This window comes from Enoplosus armatus, chromosome 4 (genome assembly GCF_043641665.1).
Source record: "Enoplosus armatus isolate fEnoArm2 chromosome 4, fEnoArm2.hap1, whole genome shotgun sequence".
Lineage (NCBI taxonomy): Eukaryota > Metazoa > Chordata > Actinopteri > Centrarchiformes > Enoplosidae > Enoplosus > Enoplosus armatus.
In genome coordinates, this window is record NC_092183.1 from 3,334,582 (window position 1) to 3,360,535 (window position 25,954).

Consider the following 25,954-nt stretch of genomic DNA (forward strand, 5'->3'; position numbering starts at 1 on the left):
CGCTAATTAATCACCTCTCCCCATTCATGTGACGGTGGATTTTTTATCTCCTCCTTGCAACAGATGTGATGAATTCAATTAAAAAGCAGAACAGCTTAACTAACACACAGGCCTACGTTCACACGCTCACACACACACACACACACACAATAACACATTATACCACATGTAAATGTGGTTTTCAGGTCACTTCATTTCTTATGGATATATAGTTATTTATTGTCTTCCTATTGTCATCATGTTTTTCCTTTACTGTTTACCTCCTCAGTGGCTGCAAGTGTGCTCGGCCTCCTCTGTCGGCTTATTGACTGTTATGGATGATATTTAGTTTAGTTTATTAATATTACGACAGATTTTTAATCAAGAGCTGCAGCTCATTATTATTTTGATTATCGGTTCAGTTTAAGAGCCACAATGACTACTACTGAGTGTGTGAAAATACTTGTATAATGTGTTCTGAGGCCGTACACTATCAAGTTGCATTTTGGGATATGTAGGATCCTGTGTTTTTGGATCTTTAAGTACTTAAAGTCAATACTTGCTGCAGAAAAAGTAAAAGTGATGTCCAGCCCTGCGATCGACTAATCAATTACTAATAGTTTCAGCACTAAGCAGTCATTTTGATATTTTGTCAACAATGAATGTAAAAAGAAGAGAAGAAGCCATTCTTGTCTCTCTTAAATTAGTGCTGTGTGTGGTTTCACCTGTCCAGGTGCGCTGGGGTGAGAAGGGTTCGACCGAGGAGGGGGCCAGGCTGGAGAAAGCCAAGAACGCCGTAGTGTCCATACCAGAGGACGCAGAGGAGCCGATGATCAAGCGTCCCACCCCGAAGCCTGCCCCCAACTACCATCAAAACGAGAACAAATGGTACACTCCCATCAAGGTGAGCACTACAGCCTGGGACCCGCTACTGATGTCTTTCAGCCTGAGTCATTTTCAGTTTTCTGCCCTCCAACTAGTGATGTTTGTCTTTTCATATATTATGTAACAAAATCATCCAAAGTCAAAGGTCCTCTTACGAGCTCTTTAAAGCTTTCAACAGCCTCTCATGGTCTTCATTCAGCAAACGAAGCTGTCTCGGGAATCATCATGTAACCTAAGAGTGGAATTTTTGGACAACTGATAACAAGTGATAGTCTGATAAGAAGGGGGAGATCTTAATCCCACACATCATCCTTGAATCAAGACAGAGGTCACGAAATTCCACACTAAGGTCACGTGATGAAACCGGAGCCAGCTTCACGAAAGACCGAACTAAATCCCGTTTCTCCGTATTATCAGGGTCGCCTCGACGCTTTGTGGGCTCTGCTGGGGCGACAGTATGACCGAGTTTCCCTCATGCGACCCACATCTGCAGAGAAGGTAAGTCAGTGAAAAGAGCCTTAATGTCTTCCAGCTCCTGACACTTTTGTTCCCAGTGGAAAATGTATTTGCAGAGAGGCCTAAAATACAGACCATACTCATGATGAAGAAAATATGCAGAGGCATGCAAGGTTGAATGAACAGTGAAGCGTATACGTGGGTGTTTCACTGTAGGGTGTGTGTGGGATACAGTAAATCAGCGTCCGAGTGTTGCACAAACCAACAGCCTGAAGGGAGCGGGTCTCATCGCTGGTCACTGGAGATATGAATAGAGAATTTCATCATCATCTTGCAGCAGTGTGGATGGTCTTCTTCTTTTTTTTTGACTATTATAAAAGCCCTAATCCCCAGTATGATTTAATTTGAGTATTCAGCACAATTACAGTTAAGAACCCATTGTTTTACTGCGGTATTGAATAATCTGTGTGCTGCCACTCAGCAGAGGATGTTGCTGGCACGAGTTTAGCATTGTGTTGTTGTTACCTAACTGGGCCGATATGAGCTGCAGCTGCAGAGGCTCACTGAAGGAAGCGTGACAGGGACATCCTAATATGGTCATACTCTGGACTTTTCTCAACCTCCGTCAGAGAAGAGGAAACATATCGGCTCCACAAACCGACACACTGAAACCGGACGCCCCGCAGGCGGTTAGGGGAGCACGCTGCTGACAAACCGCCACCAAGTCGGAGTTAACCAGATGTTTTGATATGCTCTTAGCTTTCTAAGGCAGCCGTTCATCCAACAAACCACACCATCTGCTGTTGACACTGAGATATATGCCTAATCTCAAAATGAGTAGCATAGATTAGAATCAGTTTGCAGACGGGTGTAGAGGGATGGAGCGTCTACATTTCATTTCTTGACCAGATTTCAGGCCCAGAAACAGGCCTCTTCATATGAAGTCACCCTTACAAACTTTTGTACAGTGGTAGCCAGTGTAGAACCCCCCCCAAATCACATTTGAAACTGAAGACCAACATCTGACTCCTCCAAATACTTCCCCTTTGTGAATGATATCATAACATATTGCAGAAGCTGTACAGTCAATTGTGTCCACTGCAGTGGTTCCTTCTGATCATCTTCCTCTTTACAGAGGTCTGAGAACAGGAACCATAAGAGTCTTTTTAATGGTTCACAGAATGATGTCAGGCTGCAAACGTCTCGAGTGGAATAACGTTTGCTGCCTGTAGAACATGGAAAAAACCGAGGCGGTGAGCGAGCTGTGAGCCTGCCAGTTGCTACTCAGGGCGTCACGGTGCTGTTTAGCAAAGCTCAGAATGCCAGAAGATTATTGTAGGTCAAAAGACGTCCAATATTATGGGTAAAACTAAGCTCCATTTTGTTGAAATGTTGCATATAACCATCTTTTCAGTGACACTATAGTTACAATTAACCTAGATTTAAAAATACAGCTTTTTAACCAGATTATTGGATTGTCTCAAGCAATACCAGAGCAGGCAAGTCCTTACTGCCTGTCTCAAATCTGTCTCAGTCTTTGTGCTACACTACTCTCTGTAAGGCCACAAAGGACTCAAGCGCGATGTGAGCTGGTGTCAGTTCCATGATAAATTGTTAACAGTTTGTTTAATGGGCTGGTGCTGTTTGTGTTGTGTTATGTGGCTTAATAATGAGGCCAAACCTGCATATTTCCTGCAGTACGCTGCCGTTTTCATGTAGAAATGACAACAATTCCCCCTGCCCAGTATTCATCCAACTGTCTGCGTTTTAAGCAGAAAAGGGCAGACTGTGGAAACATCATGGCTGCAGCTCCCACTGCGTAAAAAGATGATAGATGTTCCCACACAAGAGGTCACCTCCGTCGCTTCGAGCAAACTGTTGGGAAGCGTAGAAAACAGAGAGTGAAGCCCACTGGTGAGTAAACCAGTTGTGTCAAAGCTCGCAGAATAGAAGAGGACATGGAAGAAAAGCTGCCAGTGGAGTCCCCGGCACCGCTGGCTGGCTTCATTCACATGCCGATCACTGCGCCAAACTCCACTTTTAAGTCTTTGATCGAGACTGTACGCCGCGGACACAGGAGAGAATCAAACAGGAGGCCGCGAAGGCTCTGTGTGTGTTTGAAGTTACGTCTTAACAGAGCACTCGCTGACAGCCAGTGGAAACTGAATTTATTTTTATTTTTAAGTGAGTTACGATGTTGTTAAATCCCACATTGGCTTACAGTTTAATTCCCAGCGTCACAATGAACAATACAGATGCTTTTTATATCTATGTTATGATTTAATCCAACTTTTGCACTGTAACACTGATTTGGTTTGATTGAAATACTTTCAATACTTAGAGTAAGAACAAATATATAGATTGTAAAGTGTCACTACAGTAATTAAACTCATACAAACCTTTACTGAAAGCACCACTTCAGGGTGACATTTATTCATTTTCAGGTTAATTTCAACAACTACTTTTTAGGTTCCAACTCAGCCCAGAGTCCGCCTGTGGAAACTACACCTTCTACATCAGTTTTCTCTGTGCGAGGAAGTAGTTTGTAGGTTGACAAAACAGCCTCACCACAAGGTCCATTAAGTGGCTGTTCTGGAGCTATCGATCATATCACGAGATAAGACTCTGATTATCTGAAGTAAACATGTTTCTTCAAATGCTTCCAAGGTCAAGAATGAACTTTGAATCACAGCCAGTTTGTTGGTTTGTTTTAGTGAGAAACGCCTCAATGTGAACGTGATCTGTGTAAATCAGTGTGGTTTGCTTTACACTTGTTTTTAAATCAACACAGTCTGATTAACTGATTACTTTTACACCCCATTAAAATCCATGTGAATCATTCACAGCTCCATGTTGAAGACGGCATGTGGTTAAAGTAGCAGCGTAAACAAAGACTTGGTTTCATTGTACAAGATGTACAAGAGATGGAAAATAATTGTCCAATGACGCGTTGTCAACCTTACCAAGATATTTAAGACAATACTTTTAGTACCTCTTTTTAGCGGAGTGGCTAAAGGCTTTGGGCTCTAACACATTTTCCATGTGATTCATGTACCTGACATTAGACTTTCTTTGGACACATTTCACTGGACAAGTTTTTACCTGGACCTATTCATTTGGAAATTTGGACATTGGATTTACAACATTAGTTGGATTTCTTGCAACTGTTGAAATGTTCCCACCTCCTGTTGCACCCTCAGCTGAAGATTTCCTTCATATATTCTTTTCCTGTATGTTTTTTCCGATGTTCCTTGTCTTCTTAGAGAGTCAGTAACTGCTCCTGCTGTTGGCCTTCTCCAGCCTGGCCTTCGGTGAGACGTGTGATATCGGGCTGAACAGATAAACTTGACTTGATCAAAGTGAGAGAGAGTGTGAACTGTCCGGTGGGAGGTTAGGTGTAGATGGCAGAGCAGGCAGCGGAGAGGTGGGGGGGGGGGGGGAGGCAGCAGGGAGCGAGGGAGAAGGGGAGGGAGGGCAGCGGTCTTTGATGGCGGACAGGAAACCTCCAGGGTCATGAATTTTTCAGTGGGCTGCATCCGCGGGGTTACAAGGACTCGTACAGGTGTAAGGAAGCAGGTTGTCGCAGACATCTGTTCTGCACGGAGACCCGGGTGTCCATGCCAGCCCCTCCCCTCCCCCCTCCTTGCCGAACTTCCATCCTCACCCCCCTCCCTCCCTCCCTCAGTGCTGCCGCCCGGAGCCAGACTGCTGGATTGTCAGCAGATGCAGAAGAGAGACAGAGAGACAGAAAATGAGAGTGAAACAGTTTTTTTTTTTTTTTCTGTGGTCTCACATTTAGCGCCCGAGGGCCTTCAACACCAAAGGTAGAGCGGGGGTGGACACAGCTGCAGTGCCGAACTTGCCCCAGGCACAAATAAAGAGATCTAATGTGGTTTGACTGTGTTGTCGGTGAGACAGGGGAGCCGGGGAGGCACTTCAGAGCCAACTTAGCACAGCAACATCTGCCGCCAAGTTTTGCCGGGGATCGACTGGGGACAGCAGGTAGAGGAAGGTGGCAGAGAGAGGGAGGTTGGCCTTATTCTGGTGCACACTCAGGCTCTTTTTGAAGAGGCGGTGGTGTGCATGCATTTGGTTTCTTTTTTTTTTTTCAGAAATCTAATTTTTTCTCATTCAGCGCCCCCCCCCCCCCCCCCCCCCCCTCCCCACCCCCCACACACACACCTTCACTCTAGGTATTGTTTTCTAAAAGCAGCTGTCCACAAAATGTCCAAACAAGGTGTGCAATGAATGATGCATTACCATACATTAAACTGTGTCCTCCTACAGAAAAAAAAAAGACTAGAAGAAGAGTAGGCAAGCCAAAAAAACAGAGAAGAGGCGTTGGACTTCTTCTTCTGAGTCTGTGTGGATTTCCAGTTGGATTTCCATTTGTTCCTCTTGCTCTCATCTGTTCCTCACCAGGGGGATGTGTGGGCTGAGTATGCTGGTGTGTGGAGGTTAATAGTATTATCTGATGGACCTTTATACTACAGCTGAAGCATATTAGCCGTTGAGTTCATAAAAAGAAAAAAATTTGTCGTTGGGAGGGGACAGTTCTTTCTTGAATGTTGACATTTTAGATAAAATGATGTGTTGATGGTGACTGAACCTTCAGGCGAAAGGAAGAGAAACAGAAGCAGTGAGTCTCCTCCCACAAGCATCTTGGATATTACAACGTCATTTTAGCACAAATCCTTCCACCTGTCTCTGTTAATCTCATTTCTCCTGTCCTCTTATCTTGCCTCTGTCGCGTGTGACTTCGTACTATTAGTTCTTTCACAGTAAATGGAAGAAATACAGGACATATTTACATGTACATGATCTCCTTGCGCAAAGTAACAAATGAGTGCATCAGCAAAAAAATAATGTGAATCCCTGTACTATAAAAAAGAAACAGAAGAAGAGAGTGAAGGATTTAAAGATGTTATAGTGTTGAAAGATGAATTTACTGATCAGTTCATAAACAGAAAATTACATTTTTATAATGATTTATTTAACATTCACCAAATGAAAAATCTGAACACATCACTTCAGGTTCTGGAAGCTCGTGATACAGATTTGTCATTATTTTGTGACATTTTATAGACCGAAATAATCAGCCTTACTCTAATATTAGAGCCAACAAAGTATTCCCATGATAATAAAAGTATTATTATTAATGTTATTACGGATGGGAAGAGCCAGAGTGGGAGAAAATCTATGAGGCTGCATTCAGGAGGAACACAGTTGAGATTTTCCACCTAAAAAGCCTCTAAGAAACTGCACAGATGAAGAACGCATGTGAGGCAGTAAACTACAGTCGTAGCGGCAGCTTCCCACCTCGCTGTGTCTCCTCTTCCTCCTTTCATCCCTCGGCTGGTTCATCTTCCCGTCACCCAGCCAGCGCTCGGTGCCCCGGCTACGACGGCGTCTTAATTTAACAGCCGTCGGTCACGTTGCAGACGGTGCTGTGGGAGCGTTTGATTAAGTGACTGTGAGCAGAGGGACTCCACGAACCTGCTCTGGAAGAGTCCCGTCAGACGGAGGGAGGAGGGAGAGAAAGGGATGGATGTAAAAGGAAGGTGTAAAAAAAAAGAAAGAAAAAATGAGGACAAGGCTGGCATAAGCCGAGGGCCACCGAGGGTAGAGGTGACAGTCTGCTTGCCTGGCGTAGCCTGGCATGGCACGGCACGGCATGGCGTGGCAGGGCTGTCCTTGGAGGTCACAGCAATACATGCTTGGGTTTGTTTCCTCCTTCCTCAGCAGCTCGGTGTAGTGCCTGCTGGTTTCTCAGGGCTCAATTAGGATGCTGCGAGGTGCCGCGAGGTGATTGTTTGCATGGAAATGGAGCCAAGTGAAACAGTAGACTGGAAATTAGACGAAGATATTTGCTTTTCAGTTTCAATATTTGACTGGCATGAAGGTGCTACATGTAGCATTTTAACATCAGTAAGTCATCAGTAATTACCACATTCATTTTGAGACATGAGCGTAATTACTGTAAACAAACAAGACCGTGTCTGGGAGGATTGGCAGCCTTTCTCTGGCCTCTACGCTGCATTTTTACATTGTGAGCCACCGGGTCACATTTTCTAAGAAATGTTCTTCCAGCGCAAATGGAGCTCAAGTTTCTCTCAGAGTTTCACTCAATAGCAGATGGTAGAGGAGTGAACGGCTGATGGGGGGTGGGGGGGGAATCATTTCCAATATGTTTATCGTTTTCAGAAAAGCCACAGAGAAAAGCTTTGATCAGGGCATCATCTTTGTAACAAGAACTGAGGATCATGGGAAATGCACGCGTGTACTTTACATTACTGACTGACTGACTTCCCACCTTCTAGGCAGCCTTTGATTTCTATTCATTCCTTCATTTCCATTCAGATTTGTGATCCATCGCCGAACAAGTGGTCGCTTTTATGGTTTTGTTAATGTAATGCATTTTGCGAAAGTAGACCATGTTGAAACCCTTCCCGTATACTTGGACACCTTCGATTTCAGAGTCGGCTGGTTACTGTATGATTAACCAGTTACAATCTCAAGTAAGTTTGAGAGGCTTGAACTGAAATCAGTGACGTAGTAGAAAGTAGGAGGTTACACTCACTTAGTTTGGAAATATGAAATATCTGAAAGAGATAGAACATGGTGTCATCTGTAAATTGAAATTTTCGGGCTATCCCAATTAATAAAGCAGTGATATGATATAAACATGCCATTTAAAAAAAACTAAAAAGATGACATAAATTCTAGATGTAGGGGTTTTAAGAAGGCATCATAATGAGCATCAATCTATCTAGTAGACTAGGTAATAAACCTAGTTCACTACACCGCTGAATCAGATTTAAATACGGATTTAAATATTGGACTGTGGCCATGCCATAGGATCAGCAGTAAACTGGCTGCCATACTGGTTGTGCTGGTGTATCAGTATGTACTGGGCAAGCTGGTCACATGGAAAGGATCCAAGAGAGGAAATGGCTGCCTCGCAGGAAATCAGGCAGGCTGTTTGTGGCCTGAGAGCTACACAATGACCCATTTAGATAATACAAGAGGGGAAATAGCTGTGATGGCCGCACGATCTGAAGAGACCGTGAGAATGGATGATATTGAAAATGTTACACTGTGCTCAGCAGTGAAATCCATTCGACAGACTGTTTATTCAGTCGTATACATAAAGGATGTATTCAGCAGCTTCTTTCTTTGCATCGTTTGTCGCTTGATCTCAGTATGTAAAGCGGAGCAAACATTTACTTGGTATTGTTTAAAAAAAAAAGAAAAAAAAGAAAATGTAAACAGATGCACACATACTCATCCTTTCACGCTTCCCGTGTGTTGCCTTTATCTTGTTGCATTGCAATGCCACACTGAATATGGTGAGAACATCTTTCTTGAAGCTAATAAAAGCCGTCAAACTGTATTGTTCAGTGTTAAAATAAAAGCCCGAGAAGAGCCAAAGGATGACACATCCTTGAAGGTTTTCGACGTTGCAGAAGGCCCACGTTGTGCTCTCTCCACAGCCGTTGAAAGGAATAATTTGGTACCTAAGCGTCTGATAAGACAATATGCTAATGTGGTACTAATATATACCTAAAGAAAGAGTTGACAGCAGCTCTAATGCAGAATAAACAGGCACGCGGAAGGACTTCTGCATGTTGACATCAGTCAGGATGTTTACCGTCACACAGATAAATACCTCGCTGAAACAAATGTAACACCTAATTTCACAATAAAAGGCTTTAATCGAAAGTAAACAACCTGGCAAATGACATTAAGTTGAAACGAACCCCTAGATCAGAGAGCATGAGATTTCCTAATTAACAAGGGTAATTGGAATTAAACCAGAGCGTCACGAATAATGAAGCGTTGGGAGAAGAGACGAGGCTTCATTGGAAAAGGCTGCCGTTGAAAAACAAAGCTCAAAATAACAAGCAGACGTTACTCATGCTTGACATTTAACCCCCAACCACCCTCATCACATTTATCTCTGCTGAAGGGGAGACATTTATTTAGTGTTTTCTTTTTTCTTCTCTGTTGCACTGCGTTTGTGTTGTGTGGGTTTTAGTGGAGAGGGAGGTGGGCCATGGGGTTGATAGCTGGCCGCCACTGTAAAATATAACAGTTCTGAAACACCTGCAGAGGTTCGTCACTCTTTTAGCCACAGGGGAAGCTCTTAAGGTCTTTCACTCACTTAAGAGGTTGTGAACTTGAGAGTATATGAGTGTGTCTCTGCCTTCCAAGAAACGTCATTTCAGTTAAATAGTGTGACTGGATTTTCTGATGATGTTTAAGTTTAAGGTTCTTCTATTATTTCCAAACAAATCTCCGCCGCTGTTGCTGATAATATAACATACATCAAATCGTGTGCACCAGCAGAGTTTAGCACTTTAAAAGACTCTGGATATTTAGAACCGTTACAACCTTTCACGTTGAGGCATTCTGCAGATAACTTCGGTGTAAAATGTTTACATCGCATATGAAGGTGTTTAGTGAAAAGAGACCAAAAGACTTACTAAGACGGATGTTGTTTGTGTGCGTTTAGTTGTTGTTTTTTTTCCACTTTTCCCCAATAATCAAGATCGATCTGTGTTCTTTCTCGTGCCTTGGAGCTCTTTGTACATTATATAGCACATAATACAGCAGCAGCAGTGGTGGTGGCGGTGGTGGTGGCGGTGGGCTGCGCGGGGTAGCGGCGAGCCCTGGGCCTCATTAGTCCTATCAGTGGACGGCCTTGTTAGCCCTAACAAGTAGCCAGCTGACAGCTCCATTCAGCCGCCGCTCCCCCACAAGAGAAGTGACAGCTTTAACTATGGCGGAGAGCGCCGCCGATTTATGAGCCGCGCCCGTGCTCTCTTAACCAGATTAGTTCTTTTTACATTAACCGAGGAAAAGTAGGGCAGATGTCTGTATGACTGGTTGTAAATTTGATAATGACCGCCATGTTAATCCCCCCCCCCCCCCCTCCCTTCCTCCCCTCCCCTCCCCTCCTCGTCCATGCCCCCGCACAGCAAGTCCAGGCTGGGACCTGGCTGGTAACAGGATTACCAATGAGGGGACCCTCCCCATGTGTGTCTGTGTGTGTGTGTTTCTTGGACCAGGAAAAAGGAAGCTAATTGTTGTTGGTGGCGGCTGGTTGGAGGAGTAAAGTGAAAAGTAACCTAATGTGGGAATAAGAGAGGAATAATGAGAAAATGATTAGTGAGACATCAGGACCGAATCCCTTCCAGTTCTTCCCAAATCAAAGAATCGAAGTCTTGGATTTGTGTCGTCAAAGGTTTATTTCACTGAAGAAAAACCTCCAGAAATGACCAATTTTAAACATTTTAATTTCAGAATGCGTGCAAAATGCAAAAAACTTCAATTCTTAACATTTCCGTTTCGTGGTCAAGAGATGAAATGATTTTAAAGAGCAGCTTGAGTTTTACTAAACAGTATTTTGTCAAACATGTACATGTGCAGAGATCTTCCAACTTTTATGTATCTGTACACACACACAGACCAGGCTTTAAGTGTTTGTGAGGTCATTAAATGGAGACAAATGTGAAACAACAGATTATTTTCCTTCCAAGGTTTTTATGTTGTTTTCTTAAATGATTCTTATTATTACAGACATTTATCTCCAACAACAAAAAAACAACAAAGCAAAACACAAAAATGAAAAAATAAATAACAAAACAAGCTGTTTGTTGGATATTTTAATATCCTTCCAGATTTAATGTCATTTATCTGCATGTGAAGATTCTGACTCTGATCTCTTCTCGGTCAGTTTTGGATTAGCTCTTGTTTTTCTCGTCACTTTAAATCTCTAAATTCTGCCCGTGAAATCCACTTTAAACACAGCTTTATTCACTCGGCTACAGAAGTATTTTGCGATTCAATCAAGTATTCTCCGGTGTTGTTGTGCGTGATGTTGTTTTTGGGAATGTCCGGCCCCCCCTGTGCAGGAGGTCTCCCCTTTTCCTCTCCATTAGCTGATCCGTGTTGTTGTATTTGGGTGGCCGGGGCTGGTACCTGCACCCACTACCCCCCTGTCTTGCCCCCCTCTGCCTGATACGATCTAAACTGATGTCCTGCCGGTGCCTTTTTTCCCAGAACCCCTCAGACTGGTTGGAGCGGCGGCGGTGTCGCCGTGTGCCGAGCCTTTTCTTCATCACCTATTAAAATCAAAGCCTCCGTCGTTTGGCGAGGACCGCTGGGATCTTGGCTTTAATTAAATTACATTATTGTTAACGTCAGCTTTGCCGAGGCCGACTCTGTCGCGTGCACTTTGCCCTCCTCCTCCTCCTCCTCCTCCTCCTCCTCCTAGGCTCACCTCCCTGACAGACATATAGAGGAGGGAGGAGAAGAAGGGTAGGAGGGGGGGGGGGATCACACATACATGCAGTAATGTATTCTAATGCTTCCCTCCTCTCCTCCCATCGATTTGAATTTTTAAAAAGATGGAAGCGAGGAGTAATGTTATGTAGGGAATATGTTCACAGTGAATATTCAATTAGCCCGCTCGTATTTTGTATACATAAATGTAAGGTTGTGACGGCGCCGGCTAATATGTAGTGAAGGGCCCTCGCATGAAGCTCCATGTAATGTGATCCGCTCTAAAATGTTTGCGTTTGATAACAGACGTACGTTATGAATAAACATGTAAACATGTGCCGCTGAACCTCAGATGGTAATTCTCATTCTGAACATACAACATGACAGTTGTTAAGTTTTTTTGTTTTTTTTTTATATACTTGCTGTTTAATCCTCAAGCTTTACCATCGTTGATAATGTTGTAGCAGTTTTAGTATTAAGTCTCTATAATTCTCTTTTGCTTTTTAAAATGGAATTATCTTGTGTTATTCTTATAGAAATCTGATTTCACCGGCAAAACAATCATTCAATCTTGCAGGCTTATTATGGATATTATTGTTTTTATTTTTTTTATCTGTTTTGGTTTAAAAATAAACTGAATGGCCCCCTGAAAACACCCCGAATGTCTCCCCACTGAGCCTCTCGCCTCCATTGTGAATAGAGTAGTGAAGTGTCACTAATGTGGCTCTATTCATTGGTTTGCAGGCCTGAGTCTTCATGACCGTCCTACCACTCCTCCTCCTCCTCCTCCTCCTCCTCTGTCCCTCTCTCTGCTGTCGTCCTGTTGCTCCACTAAAGCTGGTGGGATAAAACTCCTGCAGGTCACTTTCCGGGAGGTGAATCTGTGTTTGAACAACCAGAGCTTCAGATTGAAAACGGCCTGACGTCGAATATTTTAACCATATTGATACATCACTGTGCGGCATACAATAATCTCTAAATATACAACATGTTAGCTAAAAAGACTGGACGTGTGGGATGATTAGTAGTAGTAGAGTAGTAATATTGAAGTGTCACCCAGGCCTAGATTGCACCCATATGGGAACCTCAACAATAACCCCATCCAATGGACCAGGCACAAGATTTCACGAACTCTCATGGTGCCTCCATGAATCCCTAACTTATATTTACATTTTTAATTTTTTGCAGATATCCAATAATCACACATTTCCATGGCTGTAGTGCCAGCGTGTGTTTGACACAGTTCAGCTATATGGGTGTATTTATCTTGGGCAAGACTCCCTTGAGAAAAGAGATATTTCATCTCAATGGGACCTTTGCTAATAAATAAGGGCACACAGTCAGCTCAGAAAGGTGAATATTGACGTTCAGCTGATCACAGATCGGCTCGTTTTAACAGTGAGCCACCCAAAGATGCTAATTGTCTCTAGTGACCATTTAAGTGAATTAGCCGTGTCCCCGTCACCGACTGTGAAAGGGTCACTCCTCGTCCAATTACTGGCTCCACCTCGTTAACTCCTTCAGTGCCAGGCCTTTGCCATTTTTTAAACAGGAGCTTAATTATGCTAATGAGCTTTAAGCATGCAAGTGGACCAAGCTCTTTCAGCCTAAACTGGGAAATCCTCTGAGAGCTTTCCTTGATTCCGACCTGGATTTATCTCAACACGATTGGTGCAAATGTCTCTCTGCCTGGAGTCATATGAGTGTTATACTTTAGAAAAGGAATAAAAAATGTCCAGTGGCTGAAAATCAACCAAAAATCGGACCTTTCCGACGTTTGTGCAGTTGTTAAAAAGGCCTCAGCAGCAGTTAAAAGAGGTTTTATTTCCAGACAACAATCTCCGTGCGTCTTGTGATTTTAACAGATGTCTTCTTTAAGGATGCTGCTGAAAGCTTTTTTTTTTTTCTTCTGTCAATCCAGGGGTTGAGTTTGTCATACATTCTCACAACTGGAGCCTGAGCATCCCATGAATAAATTACTGCGTTTCATAATTGATTGAGAGAAAAGATGCAGATGTGACAATAGTTGGCAAAACGACACAGCAGCTAATTGAAAACATTCTTGAAGGGCTTCCAGATGTTGTTGTCACTTCTTTTTTTCCGTCCCACCTCGTGAAAGATCCTCATTACAGTTGTTTTTAGGCGTTTCAGTGCAGAATGGAGCATTCGTCTCTTTGTCTCACCTCGTCCACGCCGCCGTACACCATCGTGGAAGAAGACAAGACGCCAATTTTACCGCCTATTTTATCAATATGTCGTTTATCATTATAATAGATGTATCTGATGTTAATGACGATAGTTTATAAAACAGCTTATTAACCTTAATGACAGTGTGATCTTTTACAATTGATAGGTTGTCTCACCTTCAATTATCCTGAGTAATGATGATACAGATTTAATTAATGCTTAAGTGCTCTAATGGCTTTTTTCATGGCTGTACAGCAGCTCGCCGGGCAGCTTCAGAGGACTTCTTCCTTTATTGTTTGTTGTTTATTCATATTACAGTTTGTCACCCAGAGGCCGTCAAGAAGTATGGACTTTATTCTAGGTTAGAGATGTACACGGCACAAAACGCAAATTAAACAAAACACACAACGCCTGAGTCTTTAATTCGTCTTAAAGCCGTGTTTGCGCACGAACTCTCAAAAAAGATAAAGCCATGATAGAAGTGTAGCAACAAAGAAAAAAACAGAAAGAATCTGTGTTCCTGAGTCGTCCCTTTGCTTCCCTGCGTCTGTCTGCGTTTCTGAGTCTGAGCGAGCGGCGTTCAATCCCACTGTTTGGGAGCACAGATGCACATTCAGTCCTGTGTTCTCTGCAGTCTTAATAGTGTTAACCCGTCAGCTGTCCCCAAACTGAGGACACAAGCGTCTCCAGTGTTTTCGCCGCTAAGCCGGATTTTCACTCTTTCTCGCCGAGCAAGTAGCCAACACAACTTCCACTCTCTTCCACTGCAAATCATCCTCCTCCTCCTCCCTTTCTCTCTCTGTGCTCTGCTCACTGCTGCTGCCTTTGACAAAACCTACATGAAAATATCTTCTCGAATATCTTTATGCCTTTATTTAGTCGAGCATAACGGTTGAAAACTCCCAGGTTTCAACTTCGAGAGTTTGTGTGTGTTTGGAGGACATTTTTTGGCTTTTTAATGTTTATATGTTTCAGATTTATATATTTTTGCACTATTTTTGGAACATTTGCAGCTCACATGAATTTGTCTGGCTGTTAAACCTCAAGATTTAGTCTGTACTGACTAAAATGCGCATGTTGTACCTGAAGAGGAAACAGTCAAGTACCCAAGTTTGGCTTTCTGATCAGAGCCGTAATCTTGTTTGTATATTCTTTGATGAAATGGTTCCTGATTTTTAAATCGAGATTTCTTCCAGTTTTAAACAAAAGCACAGTTCTTGAACGGCTGCTTTGTGTTTAAACATTAAACATGTAAGAACTTTGGCTTCTTTAGTTAAATGAAAAAGGATTTTGTAGAAAAACAAGTTAATATCTAATAAGTGAGGTGTATAAAAAGTACTGTTCTAGTATTTTTTTTCTGCATCACAGCGTGATGTGTATACTTGTACACAGCAGCGTGAACATCATCATTTGTTTTTTGCGTGATGAAACTTTGCTTCACGCTGTCACAACTTCCAGTGTGGTCTCTTCACCCTCTAAACCCTCCTCCTCCTCCTCCTCATCCTCTCCCTGCCTGCCCCTCTCTCTCTCTTCTCCCTCCACTGTACATCTTTTCCTTCCTTCCCTCTCACCGCCTTTGTCTGCTGCCTTCGTGTCTGACTTTGTCCTCCTCTGCGTCTTTCACACTCCCTCTCCGTCTCCATCCCTCTCTGTCCGTTCACATCGGGACGAGGGGCGCTGGGCGCCCGTGACAGTGCTCCTAATTAAGACGTAAAACTGTGGGCAGCAGGTTTCTGAAGGTTACACTGTCTATACCGCAGGAAGTGATAAAGAATGGAGTCACTGATGACATGTGACGTTTTCACCGGGGATGATGCAAACCGCTGCTAATGAAGCCGGGGCTATGGAGGAGAAAGCGAAGGGGACAGGGGGCCTCTGTGTGTGTGTGTGTGTGTGTGTGTGCAGGTTTTGCTCCAGAGGCCTTCGGGATTTCAGGGCAGAATATTTGAGTCAATTAGACAGATCGAGTACGTGAGAGTTGCTGCCCTGCACTTACACTGATAAGTCCAATCCTCTCATACAGTATATCAGATAGTCCCGCTGTACGTAAGATCGTTCTTATGGCTGGGTGATAATTCAATATTATCATCTTGACTTTCAGTGGAATCATTTCATGATGATGTGAACATATTTAACATAATTCATTGTTATTAAAATTCATGATTCCGAGTCAATTAGTGAAGAAAGTTCTGTCTGAATCATTGCGTTATGCCGGCTTTTGTATACATATTGTGATATATGTTGATATTGGGAAAAATAGTCTTACCTCTGTTGTTAATCGAGCTGGCGACTGAGTCAAAGGTCAAAGTGCCTGTAAATGATTGGTCAGAATCTTCCCGACCTGAACCAGGAACGTCCTCTAACTCTTGAATAAAAACAGGTTTCTGTATTTAACACTGATGTCTTGAGCGGTTTGGTTCGTTTTAACCAGACAAAGAGCCAACTGGGATGGAAACGTTTGTCTGTTTAAATAAATGCATTCGCGGTTTGGAGTTAGTGTGCAGGCGTTACTCTTTTCATTCATGCTAATTGACAATAGCCTTGAAGTTACGTGTAATATGTCTAAAAACATGTTTATATTCCCGAAACTGGAGTTTTGGTGCAGAGACCAAAACAATACTTTTTTCAGTAGCTTAGTGTGAGTGACATGTTTTTTTTTTCTCAACTTGTTTATCACTTACTGTGCTCTGTGTTTTTGTTACTTGCTGCTACGTAGACATTATGAGTGCCTTTAAAGTATTTTGCAGTCGGTACTGACTCTCAGTTATTGTATCTGCGTCGATATTGATGTTAATCGATTGCTCAGCCCTATTCATCAGTGTGTTTTTTACAGCTCAAGCTGTCCAGGTGCTAGACTACGTAACAATAGTATCAATGAATCATGTAATGTATTGATCGGCCTTATATAAGCGTGTGCTCTTGTCAGAACAGAACGGAGACTTTGGGGTTAAAACATTTTGTCAGACTAGTTTTCTTGTGACCCAGAAAAGCTTTTGTGCTTCACCCAATCAGGACAAAAATTAACAGTTATGTCATAATCGTTTCAACGAGGTAAAGCTGCATCCCAACACACTCCCTTCCAGACACTACGTTGGTGTCATATTCCATCACCGCTGTATGGAGTCTAGTTTGCTGGCATGCGATAAAGGCCCGAGCATCTGCAGTGAATGCATGAAACCTGCACGCTGTAAGATATAAAAACCGAAGTGCAAGTCGAGCTGTATTTTCCAGCAGAAACGTGAAAGAGAAACTGAACTGAAATGCGAATGCATAAAACATGACAGCTGGCGTTTTCCCTCAAATGAAATAATCTTGACACACTGTGCTGAAAAGCGCATAATAAAAGAGGATGAGGCGTCGCTGATTAGCATGCATGCCACCCTAACAGTACAGCTTGACTCCCCAAAAAACTTGGAGACTTGCAACGAAATGCTCTCGGCCAGTTAATGTAACATCATATGTGGGTCCTCCTGGTGAAATATCCTCTGAGACTTGCAGTATGCACATAGTAATGAATTACATGGCCACCAACCTCGCCATTAGGAAAACAGCAGTGATATTAGCCTTTTTAATGCCGTGCGGTAGAGAACGGAGCTGCTCCACGCTGTTGAATAATTACACTTAATACTGAGTGTTCGAGATGAGGCTTCAGGCGACTGTGAATGTCTGTGGTTCCCAACATATGCAAATAAATTAACATAATGCAGATCGCACTCAGATTTGTGCTCGTGGCAGCAGCAGAAGTTGAAACGAGTGTTGACCCGCTGCAGAGACTGAAAAAACCTGCTTAATTAAACAGAGCAATCAGTGTTACTGCCAGGGTTTAAATCACGAAAAGAGCAGCGTCAGAAACTTCTTTTTCACGTGTGCAAGTCGACATGTGGAGATTCTGAGTTGCCAACTAGAGACCGACTGGTTTATCAGACGATATTGGCTTCTTATAGATCGTTCAGTACATGACGGCAGATACTGTACGCAAAGAAAAGCTGCATTTTGTCTCATTTGACCCACATTTTTCTGAAAAGGCTGCAACTAAAGAATGTGTTTAATATATTAATGTATTAATTGGCTAATTGTTTCAGCACCGCGGCAGCCATTTTGACACGCCATAGGAGGAAAAGCACCGGTACAAAAAGACTGCGCTCAGAGCAGAAGAAAGAGCGACAACGTCAGTGATTCGTTGAAACGCCTGTTTACAGTATGTTTACCTGGTTTAGGATCTGGAGGCTTGTCTATCAGGAGCAAAGGTGGCAGTAGCGCGGTGTTGATATTAGTGCCGCTCTGCAGCATCCCGCTCTTCTTCTTTAACAGGCTTTACTGGAAGTTAGAAGGCATTTGTTTAGACATACCCCACCATGTATAAACTAGAAACAACTACATCCCAAAAGTGACTAAAACACACACATCTGCACACAGCCGCTCTCTGAGGCCGTGAGATGCAGTCATTTGGTTACAGCAGAATAATGTCTGTCTGTCGATTCCACATTTTTAAAGAGCGATAAAGAAAATCCGACATGTAGGAAAGTGTGAACAGACTAATTTACGTATATATTCTAAACCAGAAAGTCAAGGCGAGAGAGGCTCCATCACCTGAGAAATCACATGTTGGTTAGTCGATGTATTAAGATGATCTGGAAAAGATCCGAGCTTGATTATTGACAGACGGGAGTACGACTTCCCTCCAGTTACCCAGCATCACTGTGTGAAGTATGAAGTATGACCTGTTGAAGCTTTACGCAAGAAGATATAAACAAAAAGCTGTTGTACTTTCACAGGAAATTTACATTTATGCTTGTTTTTGCATAAACCTCATAATCATTTTGCAGGTGCTATAATTTGAACGGTTCACTTCCTTTCCTTCCTCTTTAGCCGTGCTGAAGTTTTTCTCAGTATACTCCTTTAAAAAGGCGGCTGTCCACTCTTCTTCAGAGGCATTTGAATTCTTTTACGATATAAGATTCAACCATAGATCATAAACATCGTCTGCAGTACCAGTTAAGTGTAAGATGGAGGACACGTGCGCGCAGTTGGACTCAAACAGTGGATGTCCGTGTACATGCAGTACAGTTTTCAAGCCATCGCTTCTAAGCTGGTAAATCTCACCCTCAAACACGACCGTCGTGCCGCGGCTCGACAATCCTCACGAGTTCATTGGTGTGAGCATCTGAGCCCAATGCGAACTCTAGCCCAAATGTGACACACTGGCTCTGGCCATATGCAAGCTTTTCACCCCTCCTCCCTCCGCTCATACTGGTGTTGTGAGTACACAAGTCATGACTGTTGGCTGTGGCAACACTCTGACTCACATAACCCCTCACAAAAGATCGGGCCAAGCTCCCTCAGCCCAGGCCAAGCCAGGCCGTCTCTGCATAAGACTCTAATTGATTTGATGGACTTGTGCTCCGTTCACACCCCTTCCCCAAACAAACAGTCCGCCCAAGATTTGTCTCCATTGAGACAAAGAGGCAGTGCCCGCCCTCCTCTCGCAAAGCAACACTGTGCGACCGCCTGAGAGGGCAGCGTCGTCCTGCCAAACTTGCTAATTTCACTGCTGGGCCTCGGGGAAGGTTTGAGCATGCTGTGCGACGATTCATCATACTGCAAATCAAGGCTCCCACCCCCATTCTTCTACCAACTCCCAGGTCAACCAGAGTTGACTCAAGTTCACGGTCGTAGCCAAGAGTGTTGACTAAGGACAGTCATGAGAACTGCAGTGCGGCTTAAGAGGGCGGTGCCTTAAAACAGCGGACGTACACACATCATTTGTTTTATCTGGATTGATTTGGGTGTAGCACACATCAAGACCGCCGCTAAGTGTGAGGCCGGGATTTTGTACCGTTTCGTCACAGAGCTGGGAGGAAATTAAGGAAATTGGAAGGGACATTGGGAAAAATAAATAGGGTGGGCCTTTTTCACCAAACAATCTCAGAAACTCTGACCCTCAGGAACCAAACTCAGAAACTTGAACCAGAAACTTGGAGTCCATCTCGCTCATTGTTTTTGAGATTCAAGCACATGAGAATAACCGCAAAGATGACGCAAATAAGACCAATAACAAATGAATTATTGTTCACGTTCCTGCAGTCAGGTTAAGTCACCATAATTAAAGAGTTCCTGTGGTTGAAAAAGGTCAACAAAAGTCCCTCGAGTACGTCTGCCTCTCCGCCGCATTTCAACAACTTGAACTATTAAGCAATTTGGACAGATGTTGTTAGATTCTGTTAGATGGTTGTTGGAAAGGACACACGCAGTGATGGAAGGAAAGATTGCAGCTTAAGTTTCTAAAAAATGTTCCTGGATGAGTTCCTGCAGCCATAAAAGGTCAGCGTGTGTGTTCCTGTGTGCTGGATGTGTTGAAGTATGAAGGAATGATGAGATTTAAATGAGCGAAAATAATGTGTTAACACCCAACGTGGCATTATTGTCTAGATGTACCGAGCCTGATGATATTGAAAGTTGAACTGTTGATGTTTTGAGAAGCTTTTAAGAAGCTCACAAGGAAAGACGATTCTTCAAAAGGAGTATTTACTTGCCGTATTCAATTTGTTGATTTGTTTTAATCAAAACTAAAGAGCTCCAGTCTGTTCATTTGTTTTCCGTTCTGTAATTCTTTGTGTTATTTCCTCTTTAGTGAGACTTTAGGAAAGCTGAGAGGACGTCAGCATGATGGAAACACACCGGAGTGGTGAAGTTTTTAATGCAGGATTTTCTCTAATGCCAGCAGGGACATGTGTGAGGAAAGAAACAGCGATCGGGCCTCATTCAGCTCCCCTGATAATCTGTAGTAACCGCTGGTGGTGCCAAAATCACTGAGAAGTAACATCAATCAGCAGCTCAACACGGACTTTAGTTTCTGTCACTGCAGCTCGCTCATTGGTGGAGACCAGAGGTAAAAAGAGAGTGACTAATGGACGTCTGGATGCTGAAGTACGCTGCTGTTGGCTAACATGCCGCAACACCTTCATAAGTCAGTGTTGTGTTTCTGCAAGGTGGTCAAAAATACGTGTAATGCAGCTTCGTAGTTCCTATTATCCACTAATACGTCCACCTCTAAAAGTATCGTGTATATGGTGTCCTCCAGGCTTATTTTATCTAATGCATTATGCAAAACACGGGCGGGTCTTGAGGCATAAATAACCTTCATTTAATCAAGGAAACATGAACAAAGAGAAGACAGAGTTCAGTCACACGTGTGATTGAACGACTTACACAAACAGCTGAACATTCGATCATCCAATTTAAGAAGTTACAACTATTTAATACATTTTTCATTCGTTCGTTTTTTTTGCTCACTTTGCAGCTTCACTTCTGCCTGAAAGCAACACAAAACCTGAACTTTGCAGGTTTCCCGTCTCAGAGTGCAGCAGCAGAGTTTCCACTTTGTCTCGTGCATCGATTTATCATGTTACATTGATTTTTATTCATGTGTCCTGCCTGCACACACAGCTGTGTGTGTGTGTGTTTGTTGTCCGTCCACCCAGTGTGTGTTGCTGCTGATGTCTTCACTGCTCAGGTCACATTAACCCAGTTCTCACAGTTTGTAGCCCATGTTTAAAAAAACACACACAGACACAACACCTCCCTGTAGTCAGCGTGGCTTCAGGCTCCTTCACGCTGTTATATTTCCAGCATCGCTGGCCGGTGATCACATTATTTACTGCTTGTATTAACATGCGGCTTGATAAGCATATTTTCCTCAGTAGAGCTAACAAGATGCTTTATCACCGAGCCTTTCCACCCGGCGTAGCAGGCCGCCGCCGCTCGCTTGTATTTCCACCCTGTTAGTTTACAGCCTCGTAAATAACAACTTTTCTCCTGTTGAGATTTAAAGCTGGACTTTTTTGCTGTAAAATCAGATTTAACTTTGAACATGAAGACAGATTTTGGTTGTGAATTATGAGCCCAGAACCATTAGTGTAAATCAACTGTGAGCTCTGCTAAATAAGCAGAACACCTTTGGAATATACAGCACAACAACACGGAGTTAATATTCAAAATGCAAAAATCAGATCTATATTTATATAGTCAAGTCATTAAAATGTGTGTTTTAAACTTACGAGGGCACGCAGGAAATCTCATTTGTGCCGAAACACACAATATAATTAAGGAATTACGCAAATTGTGAGCTGACATTTTCTTTCACAGATATTATGTAATTTTCAAGATGTTTCACACTGATACCAAAAGATGAGTAAACTTGGCTTCATGGTAACACCTCACTTCACATCCACACGTCTTAAAATGTTATATTTAAAAGAAAAAAAATTTAAAAGAAGCATCAGTTTATTGTAGAACAAGAATAAACTGGTTGTTAAATTATGAAAAGACAAAAGAATAAAGAAGAAAACTTTAAATGCCCTAAATGACGCAGAATAATTGATTAAACAATTTAAAAAGGACTTGATGTGTTTCGGAAGTAACTTTTCTGTCTGTCTGAGTCGAACACTAATAAGGCAGCTACAGATGTTCATGTGCTGGCAGAGATAAAATAAACCAAAATTGTCAGAGAAACTAATAATAACTAATTCATCAACCCACGACACAATTATCTCCTTTGTGTCTGTGATTAGACACAAATTTCCATTAATTCTTTTGTTTTACCTTTTTTGTAATTGCAGTTAATCATGTCAACTGCAGGAAAGCGTTGCATGTTTTTGGCAGTTCACGTCGGCGCGTCATTAGCTGCAAATCTGCATCTTTAATTTGTTGATTAACTCTTAAAAAGAGAAATGAGGGCTGTGATCTCTCTCGCGCTAATTGCGTCTGAAGGATCAATGATTCAGTAATGATACAAATATGAGATGTTGCTTCTTTTTTTTTTAGATTTGGGGAAACGGCAAATCTTTTTTTTTTTTTTTCTTTAAGAATCTCTCGGAGAAAATATGAATATTCATTACAAATCAGATCCAATGGAACAATTAAAAAACTTAACAATTCAGAATTAAACACGTACAAATCAACCTCATCTTGTGCCTTTTTTTTTTTTCTCACACTTGCTCCAGATTCATTTCAGGTCATGGTTGACCCAGACCAGCCCTCCTTTTCACCTCTCGACCGGGCGCGACGCCAAACCCATTTCCTCCTGCATTAGTCTCATCAGGGACTTTAATATGTGCCACCCTGTAGGAGGGGAGCCTCCCTGGCACGTGCACAACACACACACACACACAAACACACCGCCCCGTCTTGACAGCTCACTCCAATTACTGGCCCTCCCTGTCGCATGGCCTGCATCTCCGCTCAGAGCAGATCACATGTGACCCCGTCCATGCATGCCGCTGGTGGAGGGGGGAAGAGGGGGGAACCACGCGGGGAACAGGAGTAGTAACACACACCCACTCGCACATTTACACACACTCAAGGGACACTTTCCAAAGATTGAGGCCAATCAAAGAGTTTCATTCCAAAATGAGGTCTTGAAAATATATCTGCCTACTCCGACAAAAACACGACTGGCATCAAAGTAAAGCACATTACTGCTAATGAGTCATCTTAAAACCTTTGTTTACAAATAGGTTTTTGAGGATTGAATCATCTGTGTTTTTGAAATATTGACAGATGAATTTAAGGCAACAAAGTTTAGACCAAATGGATATTCAGCATATTTATTTTTTGGAAGACCCATTTTTTTTTTTTTTTTTTTCCTTTTTAAGACTTAAAATAGAGAGGACTGATTAATATTATAGGCTGTCTGATTGAAGATGGCTGCATTCACTGAAACAATGCTGGAGTCACGAGTGGACGTCAGAGCATTTTACTAAAAGATTATAATGATTTATAAAATGTTCAAATCTGTCTTCATACTTCAACAATTCTCACTTCCTTTAAAAGTCAAACACACTCATCCTGTCCATGCACATAAAGGCAAACGTCACCGTGACTTTTTAACAAGGAGGCACCAACAAATCGGCGCTTGCTTCTTAATATTATGTTGTTTTGTTTGAATGCATTTCTAACATGTCCTTTGTTTCTGTGTATGTCGACCTCAGGGATAAAAAAGCCACAGAAGTAAAATTTCTCTACCTAAAAACACTGAACTCTAATACGTCCTGCAGCAGCGAGAAAAGACACATTAACTTTAGGACCATCGAAATTCTTCGACTGCCGCAGTTGATCCACGTAGATTATTGTCGCTACTGTTTTATTATGCAGACGGCAGTTTTTAAGGCATGAGATGTTGAAAACGTGCAGATGATCAGAAAAGAGGATGTTGGGCGTCTTATGTGCTTCTGCATTCGTCCTCTACTGTCTGCAGCTATTGTTTCTATTGGGGATACATTTTGCTCCGTGTCCTTCAGCGAGACACTGACATCGTGGAGGCTGTTAATACATATTTTATCATCAGTGCTGTTGTGGACTGTATGCATCTAAAAACCCTGAGGTTTAAGCAACGGCGAGGTTCATTCCATTTAGCGTAAAACAGACAAATTTTATGGTGAAGTATTATTAACGGGCAAATATTACACAGACTTTATTTAACCAAATGCAAGAGCCTTGTGTTGATGGCGTGGTGGCCTGGAGACACGATGTGAGCTTATGTTTTGAGTGCAGTTCTAAGTGTTTGTGGCGTCTCTCCTGGCCTCTCTGGGAGGACGGTTGTGGCGATGACACGTAATTTAAAAGTACAGATGAGCCCACTGGCTCTCGGTGGATGCTGATACACTGTGGCACCCAGAAAGAAAAATTAACAAATGGCCCCCTCTTTATTTTTGGTTTGTGTTTGGAATCCTTGTTCAGAAGGGTTGCACATGTTGTCTGAGCGTGTTGTACAGCAGATCTGAGCTTTTGGGACACTGAACAGCTGCGTGTCCACTGCAGAACTGGCTTCTTTTTCTTTTTTTTTTCTTTTTTTTGGGGGGTGGAATTCGGGTGCTGCTGCTTGTTTTCATCCAATGTGTGCTATAGCTTAGTATCTTACTTGTGTCATCTTTTAATGTTTGAATGTTTTTTTTTTTTACTGTGTGTCTTAATGCCAACTAGCACCTGAGAAACTTTTATCCATACAGTGCTGCTTTGGTGCTTTGCAGAATTTTAAAATGCCACGCTACAATTCTTCCAATCTGCCCACCTATCTGCTTTTCCTCTCAGCTCTGAAGGCCGCTTGCATTTTTAGAAACCACACAGAATGCCGAAAAAGGCTCGAACTTAAGGTATCGTGACCCTCCAGAAGTATTTAAACTTTTATCAAAAGAACACAGAGCTCCAAACACCACTGAAAGCTGTGACTAGTTCTTCCTACAAGCATCTGCTTAGCACTAGTAGCTAAAAAAGAGACTGGTGGACACAGGAATGTTTTTGTCAATGCTTTACACAACAAATGTTAAGATCTGCAGCCTGTGGGCATCACATGGGAGACGGAGGAAAAAGATTTGGGCGATAAAAGAAAAAGTCTAAATGTAAGTCTGTCGCCTCACAGGTCGTAAAACAGGCTATCAGCTGGCTCACACGTTGTATAAAAGTACCATTGTACCAGGAGAAGGTGCAGTCTATAAACTGGCTCTTCCTTGACAGACAGAGTGTCTCAGTCAGTCCATTAGCTGTAAACCCAGTTGTCTGGCTGGAGTGGGTTGACTTGGACGAGGTCTGTCTAACTCACTTCAGCACATATCAGCCCTAGAACAATCTCTCCTCTGTCTGATCCTCCTGGCACCGCTCCACGCCGATCCTCCCACGATCTCCTTCTCTTATGATTATTTTATCATTTTAAATTCTTTATGCCGCATTGCCGTGGCATCGTCCCCGCTAGAGCAGAGCGGCGCGTTGGCCATACAGTACATTCACACTACAGTTATTTGGACGGCGCTCCGGTGTGGCTCTGTCCCGGTCCCTCGGTTGGATTCTGCTCGTCCATTAGTGCCATCTGTGCCTTCCTGCGCCGTCTGTGAGGGCCCCGTCGGCGCCAAAACGATTGGCATTTCTCTGGAACAACCAGAGGGACGGTGCCCAGAGCTTTTAGCTGCCAATGATGTGCACTTACTCTGACAAAACCAGAGAGGGTGGGGGTGGAGGGGTGGGGGGGGGGGTGGGGGGCACGCAGGAGGCCCAGGCAGGAAACAGCTGCACCTACAGTACTGCAGCATCCATGTTCAGGCTTCAGGAGAAACAACTTATCCCTGCAACAACAGACAGCTGATACAGAGAACTGCTTCGTTTCAGACGT

The 25,954-nt window shown here is 42.9% G+C and overlaps 1 protein-coding gene across 1 annotated transcript in view; it reads left to right on the plus strand.

The window, feature by feature from the left end:
* The window catches only part of antxr2a (ANTXR cell adhesion molecule 2a), a 70,008-nt gene that overhangs the window by 35,752 nt on the left and 8,302 nt on the right, over nt 1-25,954 (plus strand). The window contains exons 15-16 of the mRNA XM_070904372.1: nt 713-883; nt 1,282-1,362. Coding sequence (XP_070760473.1) covers nt 713-883; nt 1,282-1,362 — 252 coding nt within the window. The remainder of the gene's footprint in view (nt 1-712; nt 884-1,281; nt 1,363-25,954) is intronic.